Raw genomic sequence first — 21,159 nt, 5'->3', positions numbered from 1 at the left:
CAGAGGACAAGGATCACTGTCCTGTCTCTGGCAGCTGACTTAAGTCACAAGGCTTGTGAAATAAGCAAGTGAACGACCAGAAGGCTCCAGGCTAGAGCCCCACCATAGGCCTGAATGAGTTGGAGGATCTGAAGCTCTTCCCCCACCAGGAAGAGCACCTACAAATGCACAGAAGAGAGAGGTCGCAAAGAACAGCCAGAATGCAAAATTTTATTATTAACTGGTTTAAACAACAACAAAAAAGACGAGTAGATACACGTAGAAACATAGACAGCATCTCCCCCAGCAGCAGGCAGGGTGGGGAAGGCAGGCAGGAGGGGTAGGCCTAAGGTATTCCCCTCTGCCCAGCAGAAGTAGAATCCCAGGGAAAGGGTCAGGTTCCCTCCATCCAGCTGCAAGCCCGGAGACTACCTCATTCAGGGGAGCCCAGGACAGCAGCTGAGGGCAGAGGCTGAGCAGCCAGGGGCCAGGCCTGGGGGAAGGTGTAGAGAGAAGTCCTAGGCTGACATCACCAGGGAGGTGTCATGGGCTGTGGGTTCTGCAGATATGACATGACCACAGCAGAGATAGACAGCCTGAAAAGGGAAAGAGGTGTCAGTCCAGGTAGGCTTGGGTCCCCCTCTCCAACTACTTAGGAGTCCTCCGTCTCTAGGCCTAGACTCACATGAAGCTACTCATCATTTGTTTAGTGTCCTCAGAGCTCCGGGAGTTGGCAAAGCTGATGAAGGAGCAGTAGACGGCCACCCACGCGCACCACTTCAGCTGGGGAAAGGAAGGTGGATGGGGGTATTTGGTCAGTGACAGGCACACTAATGAGCCTCCAGAGGGGTTCCAACCCCAGGCACAGGTTCCAACCCACTGATTCCGCCGGATGCAGCCTGGACCTCATTCCCAAGAATCCCTCAGTTCTATTCCCCGTAGCCTACTCCAGGTACCCAGTTTCTCGTCCTACTCTCTTGGCCTGCGTCTCTGACCCCAGCACATAACCTCAGGCCTAAGACTGGCCTGTGACATAACTTGTGATGCTAAGAACCCCATCCTTTCTCCAGGAGGCCCCTCCAAATTGCTTTAAAACCTGGCCCCGCCTTCAAACTGACCTCTCGGGTACCCACCCCTACCTTCCTTCCCTCCCGCGCTCCGGCTTTCTCCGCCCAGCAGCACCGAAGCCCCGCCCCCGGCCAGGCCCAAGCCCCGCCCCCTAGCGCCGGCCCCCGCTCGGTTCCGAATCCGCTGCCCCCACGGGCTTCGCTGTCAGGCGAAGCGATGCCGGAGGAAACCCGGTGCCGCCCACCTTGAGCATGAGGCCGCACATGCTGAAGATCATGCCGAGCAGGTTCATGTAGTCCGGCGTCGGGTCGTCCAAGGCAGGGTTACACTCGCTCGGCGGGGGCTTGTACCTGCGGCAGGCTCAAGGGTCAGAGGCACTCGAGTCCCGCCCCCGAAATGGACAAGCGCTTCCCTGGGCCTCGCCCCACAGCCCGAGCCCTGTTCCCATGACGTCGGGGTCCTCACCTGAGCACTTTGTTCGGCCTTCGCGGGTCCGACATGTTGTTAGTGGACATGGCAGGTCGGAGGTCGTGCCTCTTCCGCTGCGGGAGTTGCAGCTTCCGGCGCGGAAACGGAGGGTGGCTTTTGGAGTGACACCCTCGGTCTTCGAGCTTCCGTTCCTGGCGGCGGGGCCCAGGACTCCTCCAAGCCGGGGGACAGAATTAGAAGAGACCAAAAATGTTCCTTGAAAACAAGAAGTGGGGAAAGAAACCTGGGAGCTGGAATCAGACTTCGGTATTCCCAATATTATCCCGAAAAAGCCAAACCTTTGAACCGGAAGTGAGAAATAGGAAGTAGACTACGGAAGACAATAAGGTTACATCCTAGCGTGGGTTCCGAGGGTTCGGAAGCTCCGGGGCAAACCAATGTAAGGCGGCGACGAAGGGGTCCCGAAAACGATGGCTTTCCCTGAGCCAAGACCACGGGGCCCGGAGCTGCCGCAAAAACGGGTGAAGACCCTGGACTGCGGGCAGGGGGCAGTGCGAGCTGTAAGATTTAATGGTGAGCTCGCTCTTCATTCCGGGTTCTCCTGCCTTCTGAGGTCCGCAGCCCTCTGATCCCTTCCTGCTGTTCCCCAGTGGATGGCAATTACTGTCTGACGTGCGGCAGCGACAAGACCCTGAAGCTGTGGAATCCGTTGCGAGGGACGCTGCTGAGGACGTACAGTGGCCACGGCTACGAGGTGCTGGACGCGGCCGGGTGAGCCGTTGTGGCGGTGGGTGGGCGGCCAGGCCGCGTGATCCGGTGGAGAGGTCGGGATCTGAGGTCAGCACTGACCTTCCTTCCTCTGCCCTCTAGCTCCTTTGACAACAGTAGTCTCTGCTCCGGCGGCGGGGACAAGGCCGTGGTGCTGTGGGATGTGGCATCGGGGCAGGTCATTCGCAAGTTCCGGGGCCACGCGGGGGTGAGTACAAACAAGAAGAGCCCTCATTAGAGCCTTGATGGCAGAGAAGACCCGCATTATCGTGTAGGTGATGACAAAGACTCCTTCTACCCTGGGGATCCCTGGGTGGCGCAGCGGTTTGGCGCCTGCCTTTGGCCCAGGGCGCGATCCTGGAGACCGGGATCGAATCCCACGTCGGGCTCCCGGTGCATGGAGCCTGCTTCTCCCTCTGCCTCTGTCTCTGCCTCTCTCTCTCTCTCTCTCTCTCTCTACTATCATAAATAAATAAAAATTAAAAAAAAAAAAAAAGACTCCTTCCACCCCCACCTATTACAGAGCGAGGATCCTTTCCCGGTGGCCCAGCATGCAATTTCCCCAAAACCTTTCACCTCCCCTATCTCTCTCTCTCTCTCTTTTTTTTTTTTTTTTATTTGAGAGAGAACATGAGCAAGGGGGAACAACAGAGGTAAAGGGAGAAGCAGGCTCCCCACTGAGCAGGGAGCCCAACAGGGGACTCGATCCCAGAAACCTGAGCCAGGACCCTAGAAAGTGAGCCGAAGGCAGACACTTAACCAACTGAGCCACCCAGGCACCCCTCCTTTGCCCTTGCTTTATTTTTTATTTTTATTTTTTTTAAGTTTTGGCATTTTTATATCCAACGCCCCCACCCACCCACCCCCCAAGCCCTTGCTTTAACTTGCATCAGGAACCCTGCCTTTATCTCAGTTTTCCAAAGTCCAGCTTCCTCTGAGTGGCAATTCCTGTTTCTCAGAAGGTGAACACGGTCCAGTTTAATGAAGAGGCTACGGTCATCCTGTCTGGTGAGTCTGGGGCCTGGGCAGGGTACTGCCCCTGCTGCCCAAACCTGATTTCTACCTCATGCTGGTCCTCACAGGCTCTATTGATTCCAGCATACGATGCTGGGACTGCCGATCTCGGAGGCCTGAGCCGGTGCAGACACTGGACGAAGCCAGGGATGGCATATCCAGTGTGAAAGTGTCAGACCATGAGGTCCTGGCAGGGTGAGTGGAGCCAGGACCTCACCCCTCTGCTGGTGCCCCCGGAGATCACTGCTGCCTCTCTACTCAGATTAAAAGCAACTCTTCTCACCTTAGCTTACAAGGCCCTGCACAGTCTGGTCTCTGCCGATCTTTTAGCTTTTATTTAATCCAGGTCTCGTTTCTCTTAATATACTAATCATGCTCTCATCTCAGGACCTTTGCAATTGCTCTTCCTATACCTGGACTCCCTTTCTACTGAAAGTGTTTTTGAGCATCTCTTGCACACCACTTTTTTAGTCAGTGAACACACAGCAGTGGATAAAATAGGGAAAAATCTCTGCCCACATAGGGTTAATATTCTGGTTGCAAGAGGCAAATAATTAAAATTTCCAAAAAAGGCTGCCCTTTTGCTGCCACAACGCAAAGGAATGCCATTCCCACTAGTTTGGGCTGCCCAGTCTATTGCCTCATCTGTTCCCACACATCTCCTCCTGGACGAGACATGTTTGTCTCCTTATCAAGTCCCAGTTTAGAGGTCACCTCCTTGGGGTGACCTTCGTAGATGACTCTCAGTCAGCAAGGCTCTTTGATGGAAGAAAGTGTTCCTAGCTTTGTTGCAGCTGTGTCCCAAGGACTAGCACAGAGAGGATACTTAGTACATATCAGAAACAGATGGAGTAGGTCCCGATTGGCCCTGGGTATAAGTCTCAAAGCTAGTTCCCTGGAATTCCACTCATGAATTACTACCAATGCTTATTTTCCACGGCTAAGTCTTGAGTGTGAGCCTGACAGTGAAGAGTGCACCTGAAGGGCAAGCCCAGCACCTCCCCACCCTAAGGGTCCTGGCAGGGTCAGGGAGAGTACGGGGAGCCATGGACCTACTGCCCCCAGTTGATGCTTCAGGTGGATCCATCCTCTTGCAGCTCCGTGGACAGCCGGGTGAGGCGCTATGACCTGAGGATGGGGCAGCTCTTCTCAGACTATGTGGGCAGTGAGTATGGCGGGGTTGTGGGGCAGACAGGGCTGGGAGGGGGGCAACAAAGGGGGCCCCAGCCTCACCCACCTGCACTCCTCCCCACCCCTCAGGTCCTATCACTTGTACCTGCTTTAGCCGGGACGGGCAGTGCACCCTGGTGTCCAGCTTGGACTCCACGTTGCGGCTTCTAGACAAGGACACAGGGGAGCTGCTGGGCGAGTGAGTTCTCAGGGTCGTGGGGTCCCTCTCCAACCCCTGCTGAGATCCAAGCCCTCCTAACTCCACCTACCCACAGGTACACGGGCCACAAGAACCAGGAATACAAGCTGGACTGCTGCCTGAGCGAGCGTGACACACACGTGGTCAGCTGCTCCGAGGATGGAAAGGTGTACTTCTGGGACCTGGTAGAGGTGAGCCTCCTCATCCCAACTCCTCACCAGGGTGCCTGCCCTGTCTTTACCTTCACCACTCCCACACCTGCAAAAGGGAATGCTATTAGCACCAGAGGCTTGGAGGAGTGAGTGAGAGGACAAACAGGAAGGGCATGCCTGGCAGAGGGAACAGTGCGTACTAAGGCCTGGAGGTGTGGTACACTTTGGTCAGGAGACAGAAAGACGCTGGGACTGACCCTGGTGGAACAGGGCCAATAGCCACATTGGACCCCAGCTGAGATGGGGCGGCGGTTCAAGAAACCTAAGCTGCCTCTGAGCATCCCCGTGGTTTCTATTCCCAAGTCCTGTGAGCCCTGTCCTAATGTGTCTCAGCCTGGTGGGGATGTCAGGCTGGGAACAGATACTTCTAGCCTAATGGGGTAGGGCCAGGGCTTGGCCAGGGAAAGTAATCCTCCTAAGAGGATGGAGGAATCTGGGGGGGTGGGGGGGTGGCCTTGGAGACCTGAGGGGCCAGCTCTCTCTGGCAACTAAGAACATGCCAGAGTCCTGCATGCTTCTCAAGAGTCTACTAGACTAGAATCTACCCTGGAGGAGAGGGCACATGAAGGGACATTTTGAAGTGGGAAGAGAAATCTGGGGCCTGCTTGTGGGACAGACCATATGTGCTGAGTGGTGACTGCAAGGTGATGAAAGAGGTGAGCACGGAGGCAGCCCAGTGGCCTGTAGAGCCCGGATGGCAGCAGGTGTAGAGAGAAGCTGGGAACAGACACCACAGGATTGGAGCAAGTAGTGGCTTTGAATGTGGAGTCTGGATATGGTCTAAAGGCAGGGCCAGGGGGCACTTACTGATAAAGGGGTAGGAGGTATAAAAGAGGAAGACTCCCAAGATGATTGGCCTGAGCACCAGGGAGGGTGGAACAACTGCGGGGTTCATTTGGGGGCAGATCAAGTTTGTAGTGCCTGGGAAGCAATTAGAGGTGGGTGGCTAAAGGTCAGGGGAGAGACACACTATAACCACCCCCCACCCCTTCACTCCACAGGGTGCCTTGGCACTGGCCCTTCCTGTGGGTCCCGGCGTGGTACAGTCACTGGCCTACCACCCCACGGAGCCCTGCCTGCTGACTGCCATGGGGGGCAGCGTCCATTGCTGGCGGGAGGAGGCTTATGAGGCTGAGGGTGGCACAGGCTGAAGGTGGAGGACCTGTTGTTACCAAGGACACAGACGCAGACTCAGAAGGATGACTGAGACCATTTATTCTAGACACGCAGCTGACCAAGGAGTGAGGGAGGGACCAGGTGTGCAAGCTAATAAATAGAGGAGGGGAGACTTCCTGGAGCTGTAGCCATTCAGTCTTCATTCTTCTCAGGCATGAAGGCATCTCTTTTCTGGGCAAAGGTTTCAGCCACAAGCAGGGGAAAGACCAGGGTGGCATCGGCATAGACCTGCAGAGGGGTCCTGGGTGAACCACAGGATCTGTTGTTACACTCTGGGAGACCGCACCCTGGCCAGTTGACTGGCCCTCACCTTGACCGGCTGTGCATCCACCCGGATCTTGCCCCAAGAGACAGCTTCGTCAGGCCTGGCACCAGAGTCCGAGCCATCAAACTCCTGGGCCGTGTTGATGTAGACATCATAGTCAGCCCCATTCCGCTGTGGGGAGAGGCATGGTGAGCTGGTCAGCCAGTCACTGGAGACAGGAAAGGGGACAGCACTAGCTAGAGAGGCTGGGGGACGTGTCCTGCATGAACAAAGCTCATAGTGGCCCCTCACTCCATAGGAAGGGGGGCCCCACGCCAATGCAAGAGCAGTGCGAGGCTGGGGGTTGGTAGGGTCAATGGGCAAAGCCGCCCCAAAAGCACCAACCATGTAGCAACAACTCTCCCACATCTGCAGGGGCTGCCACCAAATACAAAGAAGACTCACTATCCTGGCCCCATCATTCCTTACCAAGACCTGCCATTTGTTCCCCCTATAGAAGCCAGGGTGCACCTATAAGCACCCAACTGGCAGCCCTAGAGGCCAGGCTCCTGCTGCTAATTGTCTCGGTCCCCTTCACTGGCCTGCTAACTGTCCCTTGATTTAATTCAGGCACCTCAGAGCCTTTGCACTGGCTGTTTTCTGTTTACAGGCTGTCTTTCCCAGAACTTCCCTTTTCTGAACAGCACTCCTTTCTCTTTCTCTTGTCATCCCTCATTTTTTTTCCCACAGCAGCTAACTGCCCCATGACATGCACATCACTTGTTTGCCACTTATCTCCCTGACTAGAACATCAGTCCAGGAGGACAGGGATCCTGGCCTATCTAGTCTACAGTTGTTGCCCTGGTACATGGCGTAGGCTTAGCACAGGTCTGTATGGCAAGCCCGAGTGCCACCCTCACTAGGAACCGGCTACTCTGTTCCCACTCACCATGAGGTTGGCATTGGCGATATGGTGCTTCACCACACCCCCGCCCAGGATGATCATCCCAGTGCGCTTGGCAAAGATGGCCTGTGTGTTGATGAGTCGCAGGTCTGGGAGAAGAGCATTGTGGTCAGGCAGTGGACACAGCCACCCCACCTCCCCTGCTCCTCTGTGGCCCTAGCACCTCACCCTCAACAATGTCCAGGACCAGGCCTGGGTTCTTGTAGGAATGGAAGAAGATCATGTCGCCCAAGGAGCCATCTGTGAGCGCTGGGCTCAACACGGGGATGTGGTTCTAGGGAACAGCAAGATGAGAGCAACGAGCTCAGAGCCCAGCAGAGGCAGACTGGCCCCCATCCCAGTGGCATCCCCTCCTCTCTGCCTGACTCTAGGCAGAATGCTTACTAAATTCTCTAGGCCTTAGCTTCTTCAACTGTAAAATGGAGACTGCAACAGCATCTCCATCACAGATGAAGCATATGTGATGAAACCAGACAAAATCAGTGGAGAATGGTAGCTCTCATTACTCCCACTGCTGGACCTCAGCCTCTGAGGAGTGTGGGACACTCACACTCAGTGATAACAGGATCACTCTCAGTGGCTGTGCAGCCTCAGACAAACATCTGTGTTGGCTTCCTCACCTAAGAGTGGAGATGATGAAATGGTTCTCCAGGTGTCTATGAAGGTGAAACAAGCTAACATGTGCCAAGGCCTGGTACCCTTGCCCTACCTAGTCCCTCACCTTCTGGGCCCAGTAATACACTGATTCTGGGTTGTTGATCTCCTTGCCCAGTCGGGCAATCATCTTGGAAGGTGTCCACTTCACACCCTAGGAGGAGACATTGACTTCAGCCAGCAGGGCCTCCTCAGTTCCACACCGACCCCCAGGGTGCTCCTGCCCCACCTCCGTGTTCTGCTCCAGCACCATTTGGTCCAGGATGGGCATCAACCAGTCCTCAAACTTACAGTAATTGTCATTGGGCACCAGTAGGTTTCCAATCCTGCGGAACATGAGGCATGTGGGCATCGGGCCCCAGGATCCTCAGCCCAGCTCCCTTGCCCAGCATCACTCAGGGCCCCGAACCTGTTGATCCCGTTCTCACGTAGCTCCTTCCCCCTGAGACTGAAATCGCCCAGGTACGTGGGTGCCAGGCACTTGATAAAATCTTCCTCCACACCGCCAGCTGTGGTTACTAAGACGTCCACCTGCAGCCACAAATCAGGTTGCCCAGGAAGAGGGGCCCTGCCCTCATGCCAGGTAGGGCTCCTCATTCCCAACACTAATCCAGTGACCCTTGGGAAAATCTCTACTGCAAAACAAAAGTAGATCCTGTTCCTCCGCTTAAAACAATCCTGTCTCCCTATGTCATTTAAGTGGCCAATAATTTTTATTGCCCATAAGACCTAGAGAGGCCAAGTCCACAACCCCGCCAGGTACCCACCATGTTGTGCTGCACGAGGTAACGGATGGTCTCACGGATGCCTGAACTGATGAGATTGGATGTGTAGCCCAGAAAAATGGTGCAGCCAGTAAGTGGACGGCGGCTCTGGGTCAGGTCTGCATGCTGGTCTTCATCCTGCGACAGCGGCTCTAGTTTCTTCTCTATCTAGGTGTAAGGGCAGAGTCAAGTTACCCTCTGGCCCCAAACTCTAGCCCGAGGGCTCCAAGTGGGTTTCAAGATCAGACTCCAGCCCCGGGGCCTGCCCACTCAGGGATAAGGAACCACTTCTACCTGGAATACCTGAAGCCAAGGAACGAATGCCCCCTGCACAGGCTCGGCCCCATTCACCGCCCAAATCTCAAGGCACGCGCTCAGGTTTTATCCCCCTTTCAAGGAACTGGAGAGCACTACCTCTGCAGGCCTGGTCACTTTCCCCTTTGGAAAAAGCAAATCTGAGCCCAGACCCCGCCCTGACTGAGGCTCCTCCTCAACCGCACCGTTCAGAACACTTCACTCCTTACCTACGATCCGCCTCCTATCTAGCATCAGTCCCAACCTCATCCTGATGGTAGGATGCTATGGAGATGGGGAGGCACAAGGTCCTCTCCCCAGCACGGAAACCGCTGCCCAGAATGGACCCTGCCTCTCTCCACCTATTGGGCCGCCCGACAAAGGACACGCCTCCTTCTCAAGGGAGCCCCGCCCCCCAATGCCGCATTGCCGCTACTGGAGGCCACACCCCCTCAACCCAGGAAGTTCCGCCCCAGGCTTCACCATGGCGTTGACTTGCTGCACTGCGCGCCCGAAGTTGGTGGCCTGGAAGCCAGTGGTGCCGAAGGCCTCCAGGAGCGCACGGTAGTCCACGCCGCGGCTGAAGTCGTAGCCTCGCACTTGGGAGCTCTCGGAGGGCAGCGCCGAGCTATGCTTCAGCACAGCGGCCAGCGCCGCCGCGGGTGCCTTCCCTTCCGGAAGACCCTCCATGCTCCTGCGGCCGCACTCTCAGATCACAGCCGCCCAGACCAGGCCTCCAGCGGCCTCGAAACGCACTAAGCCCCGGCACGCGCTTCTATATGACAGTGCAGGAAGTAGGGCTCTGGAAAACCTGCAGAAGGGGACGGGAAGTTGCTCAGTCACGTGACTCTCTGAGCCCCAGAATCCAGGGCGCGGCCATGTTTGCGCATGCGTTTCCGTAATATGGAAGCCGCGAGGAGCCGTTATTCCCTGTTTCGCGTCTTGTCAGCCCGAGATGAATGAAGAGTCCTGCTTTCACTGCCGCCTGCTGGAGACCCACCGCGTTGCGCGGCGCTTTCCCATTCGTTTCTGTCCCTTTGGGGAAGGAGGATGGCTTCTTAGATGTCGCCCTAGGACAGGATTCGAGTCATCAGGAAATGTCAGATAGTTTCTGGCCCTGAGCGTCTCTCATCAAATGGTGTAGTGATCGCTGTCCGTACCAGAGCCTCCACATACTGCGTAACCCTCTGGTCTTCCCCTGGTAGTTGCAGCCGTCACTTCTGGGAAGCCTTCCCTGACCGTCCTCTGGGTAAGGGACCTCCTCTGGGATCCAGGACTGACCTCTCTTTCCCTCCAGCAAGACTGTGAGACCCTCGAAGGTGAGGTCTGTATCTCACGGGTCCTCCTAGCCCTGCATAGGGTTTGGTCCAGGGGGAATCTTTTAACCAGGCACTTTATAATTTATGGAGTCTATACCATACGTTGGGCTCTGTGTTTGGCGACTCAGATTTATCAGTGAACAAGATGCAGACCCCGCCCTCCTGGAGTCCACAGTTTGATTGGGGAGCTAGTAAAGCTAACCACAATAGTGATTAGTGCTATTGAGGATTCAAACATGATGTGTTTTTGAGGTAGGGGTGGTTGAAGGGGTTGATGGCCTTATTTGCAGGGACAGGTGGTTAGGGAAGGACACCAAGGAGGTGACATTTGAGCCAAGGCCAGAAAGCCAAGAAAGGCCCCATATGTGCAGATTTGGGGAGGCCTTTCCCCCACCATCCCCCAATGGGAAAGAGAACTGCCAGTGCAAAAGTCCTGAGGTCAGAGATTAGCCCACTTAACTGGAGGAAGAGAACATCCTCCCTGACTTTTGACAGTCCCCACTTGGATCTCAAACTCACCATCTCAGCTCCCACTCCACTTAACGCTGATCTCCCTGAAGTCTTCCACATCTCATCAAAAAGCCCTCAACAAATAAGCCCTCCATGGACCTAGTAGGCCCAACACTGGAGAACTGAGCTTGACGTCTCCCCTTTGTTCTCACCCATCCCTCAGCACCTCCGACAAGTTCTGCCCACAAAATAGGTCCCAATTCCAGGTGTCTTTTTATTATTATTATTGAGATAAAATTAACATATTCTATTAGTTTTAGATGTACAACATTCTGTTTGGGTATTTGTATCCAGATGCTTCTCTCCATTCTCTCAGCCTCCACGCTGGGCTACCTTCCCTCCAATCCATCCCCCAGCTGTGGCCAGAGAGCTCATTAAACAGAAGCCAGATACATCATTCCTTTTAAAACTCTCTTATGGTGGCTTCTCCCTAGGAGTAAAACCTAAGGTCTTCTCCCTGGCCTGTGAAGATGCCTGCTCAATTCCCTCCATTCCCTCATCCCTCTCCACTGGCCCTCACTTCCTCCTCTCCAGCCACACTGGCCTCCTCGCTGTCCTAGAACCCGCCAAGCTCATCTCCTGACCAAGGGATGATGCACCTGCCACTCCCTCTGCCTGGAAACCCTCTTCTCCAGCTCCTTGTCCTCTGAGCCTCTGTCTAAATACTACCTCATCCAAGAGGCCTGCTCCAACCACCTGTTTCCATCCTTACCTTGCTTGTCATTGTCTTTTTTTTTTAAGATTTTATTTATTTATTCATGAGACACAGAGAGAGAGAGAGAGACAGAGACACAGGCAGAGGGAGAAGCAGACTCTATGCAGGGAGTCTGATGTGGGACTGGATCCCGGGTCTCCAGGATCATGCCCTGGGCCAAAGGCAGGCTCTAAACCGCTGAGCCACGCAGGCATCCCTTGTCATTGTCTTTCAAAGCACTTGATACATTTCGTTTGCTTTTGCGTGTCCCTCCCTGATTAGAAGGGCAGCTCCTTGTGGGCAGGATTGTCTGGTTTCACTGCTGTTTCTCTTACTCTATGCAGTGGCAAGCACATACTGTGATCTCAGCACATATGCTGAACAAATGAATGAGCCCACACGAGGGCATGAGGGTGATCCATGAGGAATGAAGGAAGGAAAGAGGTTGATCAATGAATTCGGGGGTGCCTGGCTGGCCCAGTCAGTGAAGCATGTGATTCTTGATCTCGAGGTTGTGACTTCAAGCCCCACATTGGGTGTAGAGGTGACTTAAAAATAAAACCTGTAAAAACAAAAAAGTGAATTCAGAGCAGATAGAAGGTCCTAGAGCAGAGTGCCCTCGGCTGTAGTAAGGAAAATGGCTTATTCTAAGAGGCTGGGAAACCATTGGAGAGTCTTAAAAAGGACTGAGACACTCCGATTTTTTTTCCAATTTTTAAAACTTGTCATTTTTTATTTTTTTAAAATAAAAAATATTTAAAATTAATTTTATTTACATACACATATATACACAATATGTATGTGTATGTGTATTTATATTTATATAAAACATAAAACTTATAACCATTTTATTGTTTTAAAGATTTTATTTATTTATTCATGAGAGAGAGAGAGAGACACACACACAGGGAGGGAGAGGAGAGGAGAGAGAGAAGCAGGCTCCATGCAGGGACCCTGACGTGGGACTTGATCCCAGGCCTCCAGGATCAGGCCCTGGGCCGAAGGTGGCACTAAACCACTGAGCCACCCAGGCTGCCCCATCATTATTTTAAAGTGTACAGTTCTATGGCATTAAGCACACTCATGTTGTTGTACAAACGTTACCACCATCCATCTCTGAAGTGTTTTCATCATCCCAAACTGAAACTGTCCCCATTAAACACTAAATCTCCCTCCCCTCCCTCTCCTAGTGCTGACCACCCCACCATCTACTTTCTGTCTCTCAATTTGACTCCTCTAGGGACTGCACATAGGATCGTAGGTTATTGGTCATTTTGTGGCTGGCTTGTTGTACTTAATATATGACCTCAAGGTTTATCCATGTTGTAAAGTGATTTCTTTTTTACCAGACCCCACTGGCTGCCTTGAGAATGGAGACAGTTGGGAAGGGCAGAGCAGGGGAGACGAGGGCAGAGGCGACTGCACTGGTCCCGGCCACAGAGGTGGGAGCAGGACCTAGGACATGCCAACAGACATGAAGTGACCAGACTGAGAACCTAATTTGAAGTCGATCTGATGGGTCCTGAGAAAGAATCAGACGTTGGGACCCCAGAAAGGGAGGATTGAAGGAGTTCAAGATTTGGGCCTCAGGGCATTTGAGTGGATGGTGATGAATTTGGGGGCGGGGCTGGAAGGGGTAGATAGTCCTGAGTTCAGCTGAGCTACCAGCAAACACCTGAGACACCAGGATGACAGACTGAGCAGGCAGGAAGTTCTTTGGGTGGATCTGAAATCGGGGAAGGTACTGGGATGGGGACAGAGGAAACCATCAGCATAAGCAAGTGGACAGAGTTATCTGTGGATAAGTGTAGATGGAGTGGAGAGGCAGGGCTGCACCTGAGCCAGGGTATACTCTGTATTGGCGGGGGTGGGGGGGCGCAGAGGCTGCCAAAAGGCTTATTGGGGCCCATTAGTTGAGGTTTAACCAGGGCAGTAAGAGGCTGGGGCCCCCTCCACTCCCCCAGCCAAGGTGACATGTGACACCAGGGCAGCCACTGGGCCCCCTGGGGCAGGGACCCCCTCAGCTGAGGCAGCTGCTGCTGCTGGTGACATTTCACTCCATGAGTGTCCTGGCTTCAAAGTCTCTGCGGGGGGAGGGGAGGAGGGAGCAGGAGAGGCCAGGCTGGCAGGGGAGGGAGCCAGAGCCGGGCTGCTGAAGGACTGAGCAGTCAGGAATCAGCCGGAGTCCTTAGCTGAAGTATGTGGTCCTGATGGGTTGGGGAACCACCACCCCTTTCCCACAGTCCCTGGGGGACACAGGAGGCAGTTAAGGGACTCTCAGTTAGCTGTATGGCTCAGGGTCTGGAATTGAACCTCATGCCTCTGACCCTGCTCACTCTCCCCACAGATGTCCAGCAAGGTGGCCATTGGCAGCGACATCGGGCAGGCCCGCCGGGCTGTGGAGCAGCTGCGGATGGAGGCAGGCATTGACCGCGTGAAGGTGAGGGCCAGGGTGGCATGGGCAGGTCCGGGTGAGGGGGCAGGTGGACAGCCCAGGCCCGACTGACCAGGCTGGCCTGCAGGTGTCCAAGGCGGCTGCCGACCTGCTGCAGTTCTGCACGGAGCAGGCCAAGAGTGACCCCTTCCTTGTGGGCATCCCAGCTGCCACCAACCCCTTCAAGGAGAAGAAGCCCTGCACCATCCTGTGACCTTCATGGCCCTGACTACCCAGACGGCCTCAATAAAAATGAAGTGAATGATCCTCAGGACGTGGCTTAGGCAGGCTTCAGTGGGGGCAGAGGGGGCCTGCAGACCCACGGGGGCCACCTGCATGCCTGGCACAGCCTCCCTTCCCCGCCTACCTTAGGGTTGTGGCCCCAGCAGCACACACATCCTGGCCCCCCCGGAGGGAAGAGCATGCACCTTCCCCACCCCTCTTCCTCCCACACCAATGGGGTAGGTTAGTAGATCCCCTGGCCCACTGCACAAACACAGCTAGGGTCAGAGTCCCAGTCTACTCTAGGGTAGAGTTCCGCCACACATCACACACCCCTCCATGTCACATGCAGGTGCCATTGTACAAATGTGCACACATCCTCAAGAGTCTCCTGCTTCCTCACACACACCCCCATCTACCAGCACACAGGGTTACTGTAACACACAGCCACATCCCCTCCCCAGTGAGACACACACGTGACCATGATAGCAGAAAGGCCCTCGAACAGGTACATTACACCTGGATGAAACAGCAGCTGCCACCGAGGTTTTTTTTTTTTCCACCAAGGTTTTTATGACTGTCCCATGGACACACGCCCCGCACATCCCAGTCCCAAGCAAGCACAGGCGGAGTCCTCAGGTGACAGCAGTACATCAGGTTTATTTCTCCTTCGCTCTCAAGGGAAAGCAGGTATCCAAACCTTAACAAAAACAGGGCCCAGGGGAGGGAGCCGTACCCTGGGTGGGCCTGAACAACCTCACCTTCCCTGGCGTGGGGCACAGTCCAAGGACCCTGCCTCACCATGGCCCGGACCCCATGTGCCTCAGGGCTTTGGGAGAAGGCAGAGACAGCACCAGCACAGGGGAAGGTCCCCCGAGAACAGAGGCCGCGGCCCAGCCTGTGGGCCGGCAGATCCACCGCCACCTCCACGTCTGGCAGCTCAGGCCTGCAGCCTCCAGACCTCCAGCGATAGGCCCCCGGAGGCAGCCACCACCAGGTTGCCCTCAGCGCAGATCTGGGAGGGCAGGGACATAGGTAGTCAGGGGCGTTCTGGGCAGCCAGGCGGGGGGCATAGGGCAGGGTCTTACCCCATTCAGCACATTGTTGTGGCTTCGCATGCAGATGGTCCTTGGTGGATCCGTGGGCACGTGCACCTGGCAAGGGCCAACAGGCAAAGGTCACGAGTGTACCTCAGCTGCCAGGGGTAGGGTAGGGTAGGGAGGCGCCTGTCTTAGGGGCCTCACCCGGATGGTCTTGTCAGTGGACGTGGTGTACAAGGCCCCCAGTGAGTGTTTGATCCCTGTGATCTGAGACCTGTGGCCCACGTCAAAAGACTGCAGAAAGGAGGGACAGGTGACACTCAGGTAAGGGCTTTCCCACGGTCAGCCCACCCAGGGGTCACGAGGTAGGGAGGAGGCCCGGGGATGGTCGGGCACGGGCAGGAACCCTGGCAGACCCGGACAAGCTGGAAGCGGCCACTGTGGTTGGCGAAGACGTGCAGCAGGCCCTGGTTGTCACCAGCCCAGAGCTGGGGCTCCCGGTAGGACATGCAGAGCAGGTAGGAGTCCAGCTGTGGGAGGGATGCGGGACAGAGCAGCTGAGGCCAGGCCCAGCCCCAGCCTGGTCCCTCTGGGCCCCAGGGGAGGGCCCACCTGCAGTCGCTGCAGGACACTGTTGGCTCGGCGGTCAAACACCACGAGCGTGTGGTCCTCGCTGCCCGAGATGATGTGCCGGTCGTCCGCCAGCAGCGCCAGCACCGCACTTGAGTGCAGCCGCCTGCTCTTCAGCAGGGCCGGGCCGACTTCGCGAGTGAGGCGGGGAGGAGGGAGACATCAGAGCCCCTCAGAGGCCGCCCGGCCTCCACTGGGCCCCCGGGCCCCTATCCCACCTGGCACGACCCTTGGTCTGCTCTGCCCGCCCACGTCCCTTCCCGCATGTGATCCTGTCTCTCTCCTCTCCTGTCCCTGCAGGGGGTGGGCCGCCCAGGACCCCCAGCCCTCAGCACCCTCTCCCGCCTGCCATCCCAACCCCATCTGCTCTCAGTACAGTGCAGGCCTCAGCAGGTCCCAGCATAAAATGCTTCCGCCTGCAGGCGGGTCTGAGACAAGCCTCCACCATGACCCCCACCCACTCTGGCTCCACCTGGGTGAAGACCCCCAGCCCTTCAATTACAGTACAAATGGATAAAGAAGTAACAGGAAAGGCATGTATGCTGGGCACTGTTTATCCTAGGCTTCTTATGTAAGCTAACGTTTAATCCACTGAGGTTCTTTCTGTCATCTCCTATTAACCCTACGGGACCAGAGTTATTATCCAGATTTTACAGATGGGGAAACTGAGGTTCAAGCTTGACAGGAAGTGGAGAATCAAGGTTCTTAGGGGCTGCTCCACCTCCCACAGTATTGAGACTCAGAGGTCCCTCCTCTGGGAGCCCTCCCATCCCTTGCAACACCCAGGTGGAGGGGGCTGCCTCTGCCTCAACACCCATTCCCCACCAGCTGTTTTTGTTGCCCCAGCACAGGCCACTTGGAGTGGTCAGGAACTATTATGACTGTCACCCCAGCCAGGCAGGAATGAGGTCCAAGTGTCCCCTTCCCCGGCATGACCCTGGAGACCCCAGGCAGCCCTCCTCTCCCCACCTAGGCTCCAGGGCCCCCAGCCCACCTCTGGGGTCGTAGACGGTCACCTTCTTGTCATAGGTGCCAGTCACCAGGATGTCAGGCCGGTAGGACAAGCACAGCACAGCTGCCTTGCCCCTGGGAACACAAGGAGCACAAAGCTCAGGCTGTTAGTAGGCAGGACCCAGCCCTGCCCTGCCTCCCTGCCCAGGACCCCACACACTTTATCTCGCCGAACTGCTGCCCATCTGCTGCCATGTCCCAGAGCTTCACCGTGCTGTCCCAGGAACCAGAGCACACGCGGTGGTCCAGCGCTGCCAGCGACCACACCCAGCCCTGCAGACCGGACCCATGTCATCATCCCTCATTTCAGAGGTAACAAAATTGAGGGTCAGAGGAGGGAGACAACTGACCCAAGAACCCAGAGCAAGTCAGCTCCAAGTAGAGGTTAGGACTTAGGTCTATGGGTCTGTCTGACTTCAGAGTGCAGGACGTGCACATCCACACAGAATAATATTCCTATGTCAGGTCCCTGCGAGGCTCAGCACCAGTGGTGGTCTGAGTCCACCTAACAGTGTGATTACGGATGGGTCCTCCCCTCCATGACCTGGGCAAGGGAAGTGCCCTTCCTCAGGTTCATTGGGAAAATGGGCACAAAAAACAGCCCCTGCCTCAGGAGCTAATAGGCACAAAGCACTGGCTGATGACTAACTTATTCCTCCCCAGACTCTGTGGAGAGAGTACTGTAATGAGGACAGTGGAGCACAGAGAGGTTGAGTCCCTTGCCCAAGGTCACACAGCCAGGGAGTAGCAGAGTGGGGATCTGAACCCAGTGGCCTAGCTCTGAGACCAAGCTCTTGGCCACCGACCTAGACCACCTCAATGATTGGCGGTGGTGGTGGTGTTCCTCCATGGCCACTTCTCATGAGATGACAGCTATGCTCAGAGCTTTGTGATCCCCACGGCAGGCAGCCTCACCATTGCCCTGCCCTGTGCCTCTCAAGGTACACCTGACATCTGCAGCGTGCCTACTGTGTACTCCAGCCTAAGGGAAGCTCTCAGGGCATATTCATCTCATTCGTCCTCCTCCTAACTGACCCCTAGACAGAGAAATAGGGGCCCACAAAAGTCCTACATCTCACCCGATGCCACACTAACAATGGCAGAGCAGGGTTTAATGCCATTACATCTGATGCCAAAACCCATGCCCTTAATCATGGCATCCTCCCCAGGCCTCACCCCCTCCTGCCCTCACCTGGCCCCCTAAGCCCTCACCTTGTGGGTGCTGTTCTTCTCAGTTCCCAGGGCCTTGACTAGAACCTGGCTGGGCTCTACCCCCAACTGCCGCATGTCCCACAGGTTGACATTGCGATCCCGGGAGCCCGACAAACAAAGCGCACCACCCTGAGAAGAGAGGTAGTATTGTCAGAGTCACCCAGGCCCCCCCTGCCTGCTCCCCCTGCCGATCCCCCACCTCACCTGGAGCAGCAGGACCGAGTCAATGGAAGCAAAGTGCCCATCAGCCAAGCAGAAGTACTCAGTCCAGCGCCCATCCTCTGCCCAGCGCGACAGGTGTTGCTCCAACTCAATGCAGGCTGTTGGCCAGTCAAAGTCCTCCTCTGTGGGGCATCAGGAGTGGGGTCCCCAGTGGGCAGGAATCCTGACATCGACGCCAGCTGTCCAAGCCCACCCTTGGCTTCCAGGAAGCCCAGCCTTCCCCAGACTTGGAGAAAACCTCACCTGGATCCCTCACCCCACCCAAGAAGGCCCAGGATCTAGCTTTGGGACCACCAGCCACCCACTTTCAAGGAGGTCTAGGACTACTCACCCCAGTTTCCAAAGGTTGGGTAACTGGAGCCTCGGGATCACCTTTGCAGGCCTCAAACCCCAACGCAAATGTGGAGGATAATAGCCTCAGGGTGTTAAGGTCCAGCCTCAACCCTCAGGCTAGACATCAGAACTAGGACGTTTTGCCTCCGTAATCTTAACCAAACCCAGGGAAGTGTTCTCAAATTAGTATCTGTAAACCTGGGAGCCTTGTCAAGATGTAGAACTCAAGCCCTAGGTGCAGAGATTCAGTGGTATAATGGGGCTCAAGCAACTGTTTGTCATGCTGTTCAGGACAGCCCCATCAATTCAAGGTCACCAAGCTGTCTTATTCCCCAGGGATCTGACCTCAGGGAGAGGAGAAATTACCACCAGCTTCTAGACTAGGCTACACCCTGGGCTAGGGTGTGATTGCTGGTGCCAGGGATCCAAACCTCTAAATTGCAGGTTTGGATCAAAGGTTGGAGGCTCGAGCCTTTGGCCCATGCTTCACCCCTACCTAGGTCAAGACTGTAAGGATGAGGAGCTTTGGCATCACCAGGTTCTAGTTCAGCATCTATACCCAGAGGATTCTTGGCCTTATTCTGAGCCCCAAGAGAGTCCAACAGCTGAGACTTCAAGTCCCTGTGTCAACCCCCAGCCAGCAGTGAGGGCCCTGGTACCACCAGACCCCAATCCTGAGCATCACTGGATCCTGAGTTCAGGGACCCCAGCCCTCCAGGGTGGATTTCCACAGACCCAGGACCCCAAGCGTCTGGCTCATGGTGCACCCAGAGGTCAGGGGCTTTGTCGCCATCGATGACTACCTCAGCGTCCACCCAAGCCAGGACAACCAGGAAGCCTGCTCCAGGCTGTGCTCACAGCACCCCAGCCTAACCTGGGCAGCCGACCCCGGCCCCCAGGCGCGCGCACCTTCCACAACTGGGTAGGGCGCGCGTACGCGGCGCTGCGCGCGTAGCCTCCAGGTGACATGGTCACGCACGAGGTCGCGCAGCGCGTGGCACACGCGCGGGAGGACGTGAAGCACCAGGCGCGCGTCTAGGTAGGCGCAGATCTCGAGCAGCAGCTCCGGAGGAAGGCTGAGCAGTCCCGGGACCCCCACGGGCGGACCCTTGGACGCCGCCCGCGGCTCCAGGGCGCCAGGGGACGCGACTGGCGCGGACAGCAAAGGGGCGCGCAGGGGCGCCTGCCCCGCTTTCGGCGGACTAAGCACGCGGGCCACGTAAGCCTCGGCCTGCGCGTCGGGGTCGGGGTCCGGCTCCGGCTCCGAGTCATCGTCCCAGGCGCGGGGATCGTCTCGTGGCCCAGGGGGCAGCTCCATGGCGACCGGGTGGGCGCGGCCGGCCGGGCAGCGTCAGCCGAGGGCCCCGCGTCCCGTCTCCAAGGCAGCGCGAAGGCACTTCCGGCGCCGCGTGATGACGCGGTGGCGCCGGCCGGAAGCGAGCGGCACGCGGGGAAACCGGCCGGACCCTGGAATCCCGCAGTGTTGAGGCTTCCCGCGGTGCAGCTACGGCGGCCCTGGGCTGGAAAACGCAGATTCCTGCTTCCAGCGCCTGTTAAAGCAGGAGTCCGTGCCGGGGCCGATGCGGAGGACGGCTGGCTGCGGCGCGCCGCTGGCCAAGGCACTCTCGGCGCCGCTGAGCTTAGAGATGCCGCCCCCGAGCTCGCCGCCCGGGCCCTACGCGGATTCCAGCTCCTCTGCTTCCGGAGCCGGAAACGTGCAGCTGGAGCGCAGAGGCCTCAAGTGCTCTTACCTAAAATCGCATTTATCCCTTATTTCCTGAAGCCTCTTTTTGAGCCAGGCCGTGTTAACCGATCCATATAAACGCCCGAGCGCTGGCTGTGCGGCCTCGCCCCGGACATCCTCGTGGCTCCTTGCTCGGGTCCCTCCGCCGAGACCTCACAGTACCCTCCTGTAAAGCCGACCGTTGTCCCAGCGTTCGCTCTCCCCTCCGCGCCGGCTTTTTCTCTGTGGGACGTATCGCTGTTTCGCTCATTATCTCCTGTTCTCTAAAATGCACTCGTTTGTTGAAGGGAAGCTGGGTACACGTGTCAGCTTTTTGTCTTCCCAAGTCGAGGCAGGTGACCTTCAGCCATGTTGAGGTCGCAACAAGGTTTTATTCTGAGGCTGTGTGTCCCCAAGAACTTAGCAATTTCTCATTTGCTTCACCCTTCCTTATTGCACCTCCCACAGGCCAGTGCTCAGCTGAGCTTTCTCGAAAATGTCTAACCTGCCCAGGGACCCAGAGTTTTTAGGTTAGTCAAAGATGAGAGTGCTGCAAGGCTTTGCCCCTTAGTTTAGTCTAAGGCAGATGGGATCTTGAGCCTGGGCTGTAACACTAATGGCTCCCTTTTAAATTGACCTTGATGTTCAAGGAGCTGTAATTAGGTTCAGGGGGACACCGGACACGTGTATATTATCACATTTAATCTTTTGTCATTCACATTAACCTTCCCATTTTACTGGGAAGAAAAATGAGGCTTGGGGTCCCAAGAAATGTGCCTGGTTAATGCTTACTTCCCTGCTCCCAGAATTGAGTCCTGTGCACCCCCATTTCTAAGGCGTCCCAGCCCCCTCCCCCCAACACACAATCTTTTTT

General features: G+C 56.1%; 5 protein-coding genes across 9 annotated transcripts; 2 read left to right on the top strand and 3 right to left on the bottom strand.

Annotated features, from left to right (window-relative positions):
* Positions 1–189: 189 nt before the first annotated feature.
* WDR83OS (WD repeat domain 83 opposite strand) lies at positions 190–1,630 on the bottom strand. The gene is made up of 4 exons (XM_055342829.1): positions 1,513–1,630; positions 1,292–1,397; positions 665–762; positions 190–575 (listed from the first exon to the last, which is right to left on the bottom strand). The coding sequence occupies exons 1-4, from the start codon at positions 1,560–1,562 to the stop codon at positions 509–511; spliced, it is 321 nt and encodes a 106-aa protein (XP_055198804.1). The 5' UTR covers positions 1,563–1,630; the 3' UTR covers positions 190–508.
* A 297-nt stretch (positions 1,631–1,927) lies between these two features.
* On the top strand, positions 1,928–6,126 carry WDR83 (WD repeat domain 83). The gene is made up of 9 exons (XM_055342828.1): positions 1,928–2,049; positions 2,127–2,247; positions 2,347–2,452; positions 3,204–3,252; positions 3,327–3,453; positions 4,356–4,423; positions 4,519–4,627; positions 4,704–4,818; positions 5,841–6,126. Exons 1-9 carry the CDS (start codon positions 1,947–1,949, stop codon positions 5,988–5,990), a joined length of 948 nt encoding a protein of 315 aa, XP_055198803.1. The 5' UTR covers positions 1,928–1,946; the 3' UTR covers positions 5,991–6,126.
* DHPS (deoxyhypusine synthase) lies at positions 6,031–9,765 on the bottom strand. Of its 3 annotated transcripts, none has more exons than XM_055342824.1 (9): positions 9,419–9,765; positions 8,645–8,809; positions 8,287–8,408; positions 8,107–8,203; positions 7,945–8,031; positions 7,392–7,497; positions 7,209–7,312; positions 6,326–6,451; positions 6,031–6,243 (listed from the first exon to the last, which is right to left on the bottom strand). In XM_055342824.1, the coding sequence occupies exons 1-9, from the start codon at positions 9,623–9,625 to the stop codon at positions 6,148–6,150; spliced, it is 1,110 nt and encodes a 369-aa protein (XP_055198799.1). In that variant the 5' UTR covers positions 9,626–9,765; the 3' UTR covers positions 6,031–6,147. The 3 variants fall into 3 exon arrangements, with proteins under 3 accessions (XP_055198799.1, XP_055198802.1, XP_055198800.1); XM_055342827.1 differs by lacking the exon at positions 9,419–9,765 and adding an exon at positions 9,166–9,293; XM_055342825.1 differs by lacking the exon at positions 9,419–9,765 and adding an exon at positions 9,166–9,266 and having other exon boundaries at positions 8,645–8,805.
* A 184-nt stretch (positions 9,766–9,949) lies between these two features.
* On the top strand, positions 9,950–14,163 carry GNG14 (G protein subunit gamma 14). Of its 2 annotated transcripts, none has more exons than XM_055342830.1 (3): positions 9,950–10,184; positions 13,806–13,898; positions 13,981–14,163. In XM_055342830.1, the coding sequence occupies exons 2-3, from the start codon at positions 13,806–13,808 to the stop codon at positions 14,104–14,106; spliced, it is 219 nt and encodes a 72-aa protein (XP_055198805.1). In that variant the 5' UTR covers positions 9,950–10,184; the 3' UTR covers positions 14,107–14,163. The 2 variants fall into 2 exon arrangements, with proteins under 2 accessions (XP_055198805.1, XP_055198806.1); XM_055342831.1 differs by having other exon boundaries at positions 9,950–10,259.
* A 591-nt stretch (positions 14,164–14,754) lies between these two features.
* FBXW9 (F-box and WD repeat domain containing 9) lies at positions 14,755–21,100 on the bottom strand. Of its 2 annotated transcripts, XM_055342823.1 has the most exons (10): positions 19,472–21,100; positions 18,212–18,351; positions 18,008–18,136; positions 16,956–17,068; positions 16,779–16,870; positions 15,767–15,915; positions 15,571–15,684; positions 15,359–15,448; positions 15,203–15,268; positions 14,755–15,129 (listed from the first exon to the last, which is right to left on the bottom strand). In XM_055342823.1, exons 1-10 carry the CDS (start codon positions 19,878–19,880, stop codon positions 15,055–15,057), a joined length of 1,377 nt encoding a protein of 458 aa, XP_055198798.1. In that variant the 5' UTR covers positions 19,881–21,100; the 3' UTR covers positions 14,755–15,054. The 2 variants fall into 2 exon arrangements, with proteins under 2 accessions (XP_055198798.1, XP_055198797.1); XM_055342822.1 differs by having other exon boundaries at positions 14,755–15,268.
* Between the last annotated feature and the right edge of the window lie 59 nt (positions 21,101–21,159).

This window comes from Nyctereutes procyonoides, unplaced genomic scaffold (assembly GCF_905146905.1).
Source record: "Nyctereutes procyonoides isolate TBG_1078 unplaced genomic scaffold, NYPRO_anot_genome, whole genome shotgun sequence".
Classification (NCBI taxonomy): domain Eukaryota; kingdom Metazoa; phylum Chordata; class Mammalia; order Carnivora; family Canidae; genus Nyctereutes; species Nyctereutes procyonoides.
Note: the sequence above shows the minus strand (reverse complement) of the source record. Positions and strands in the feature narration are given on the sequence as shown.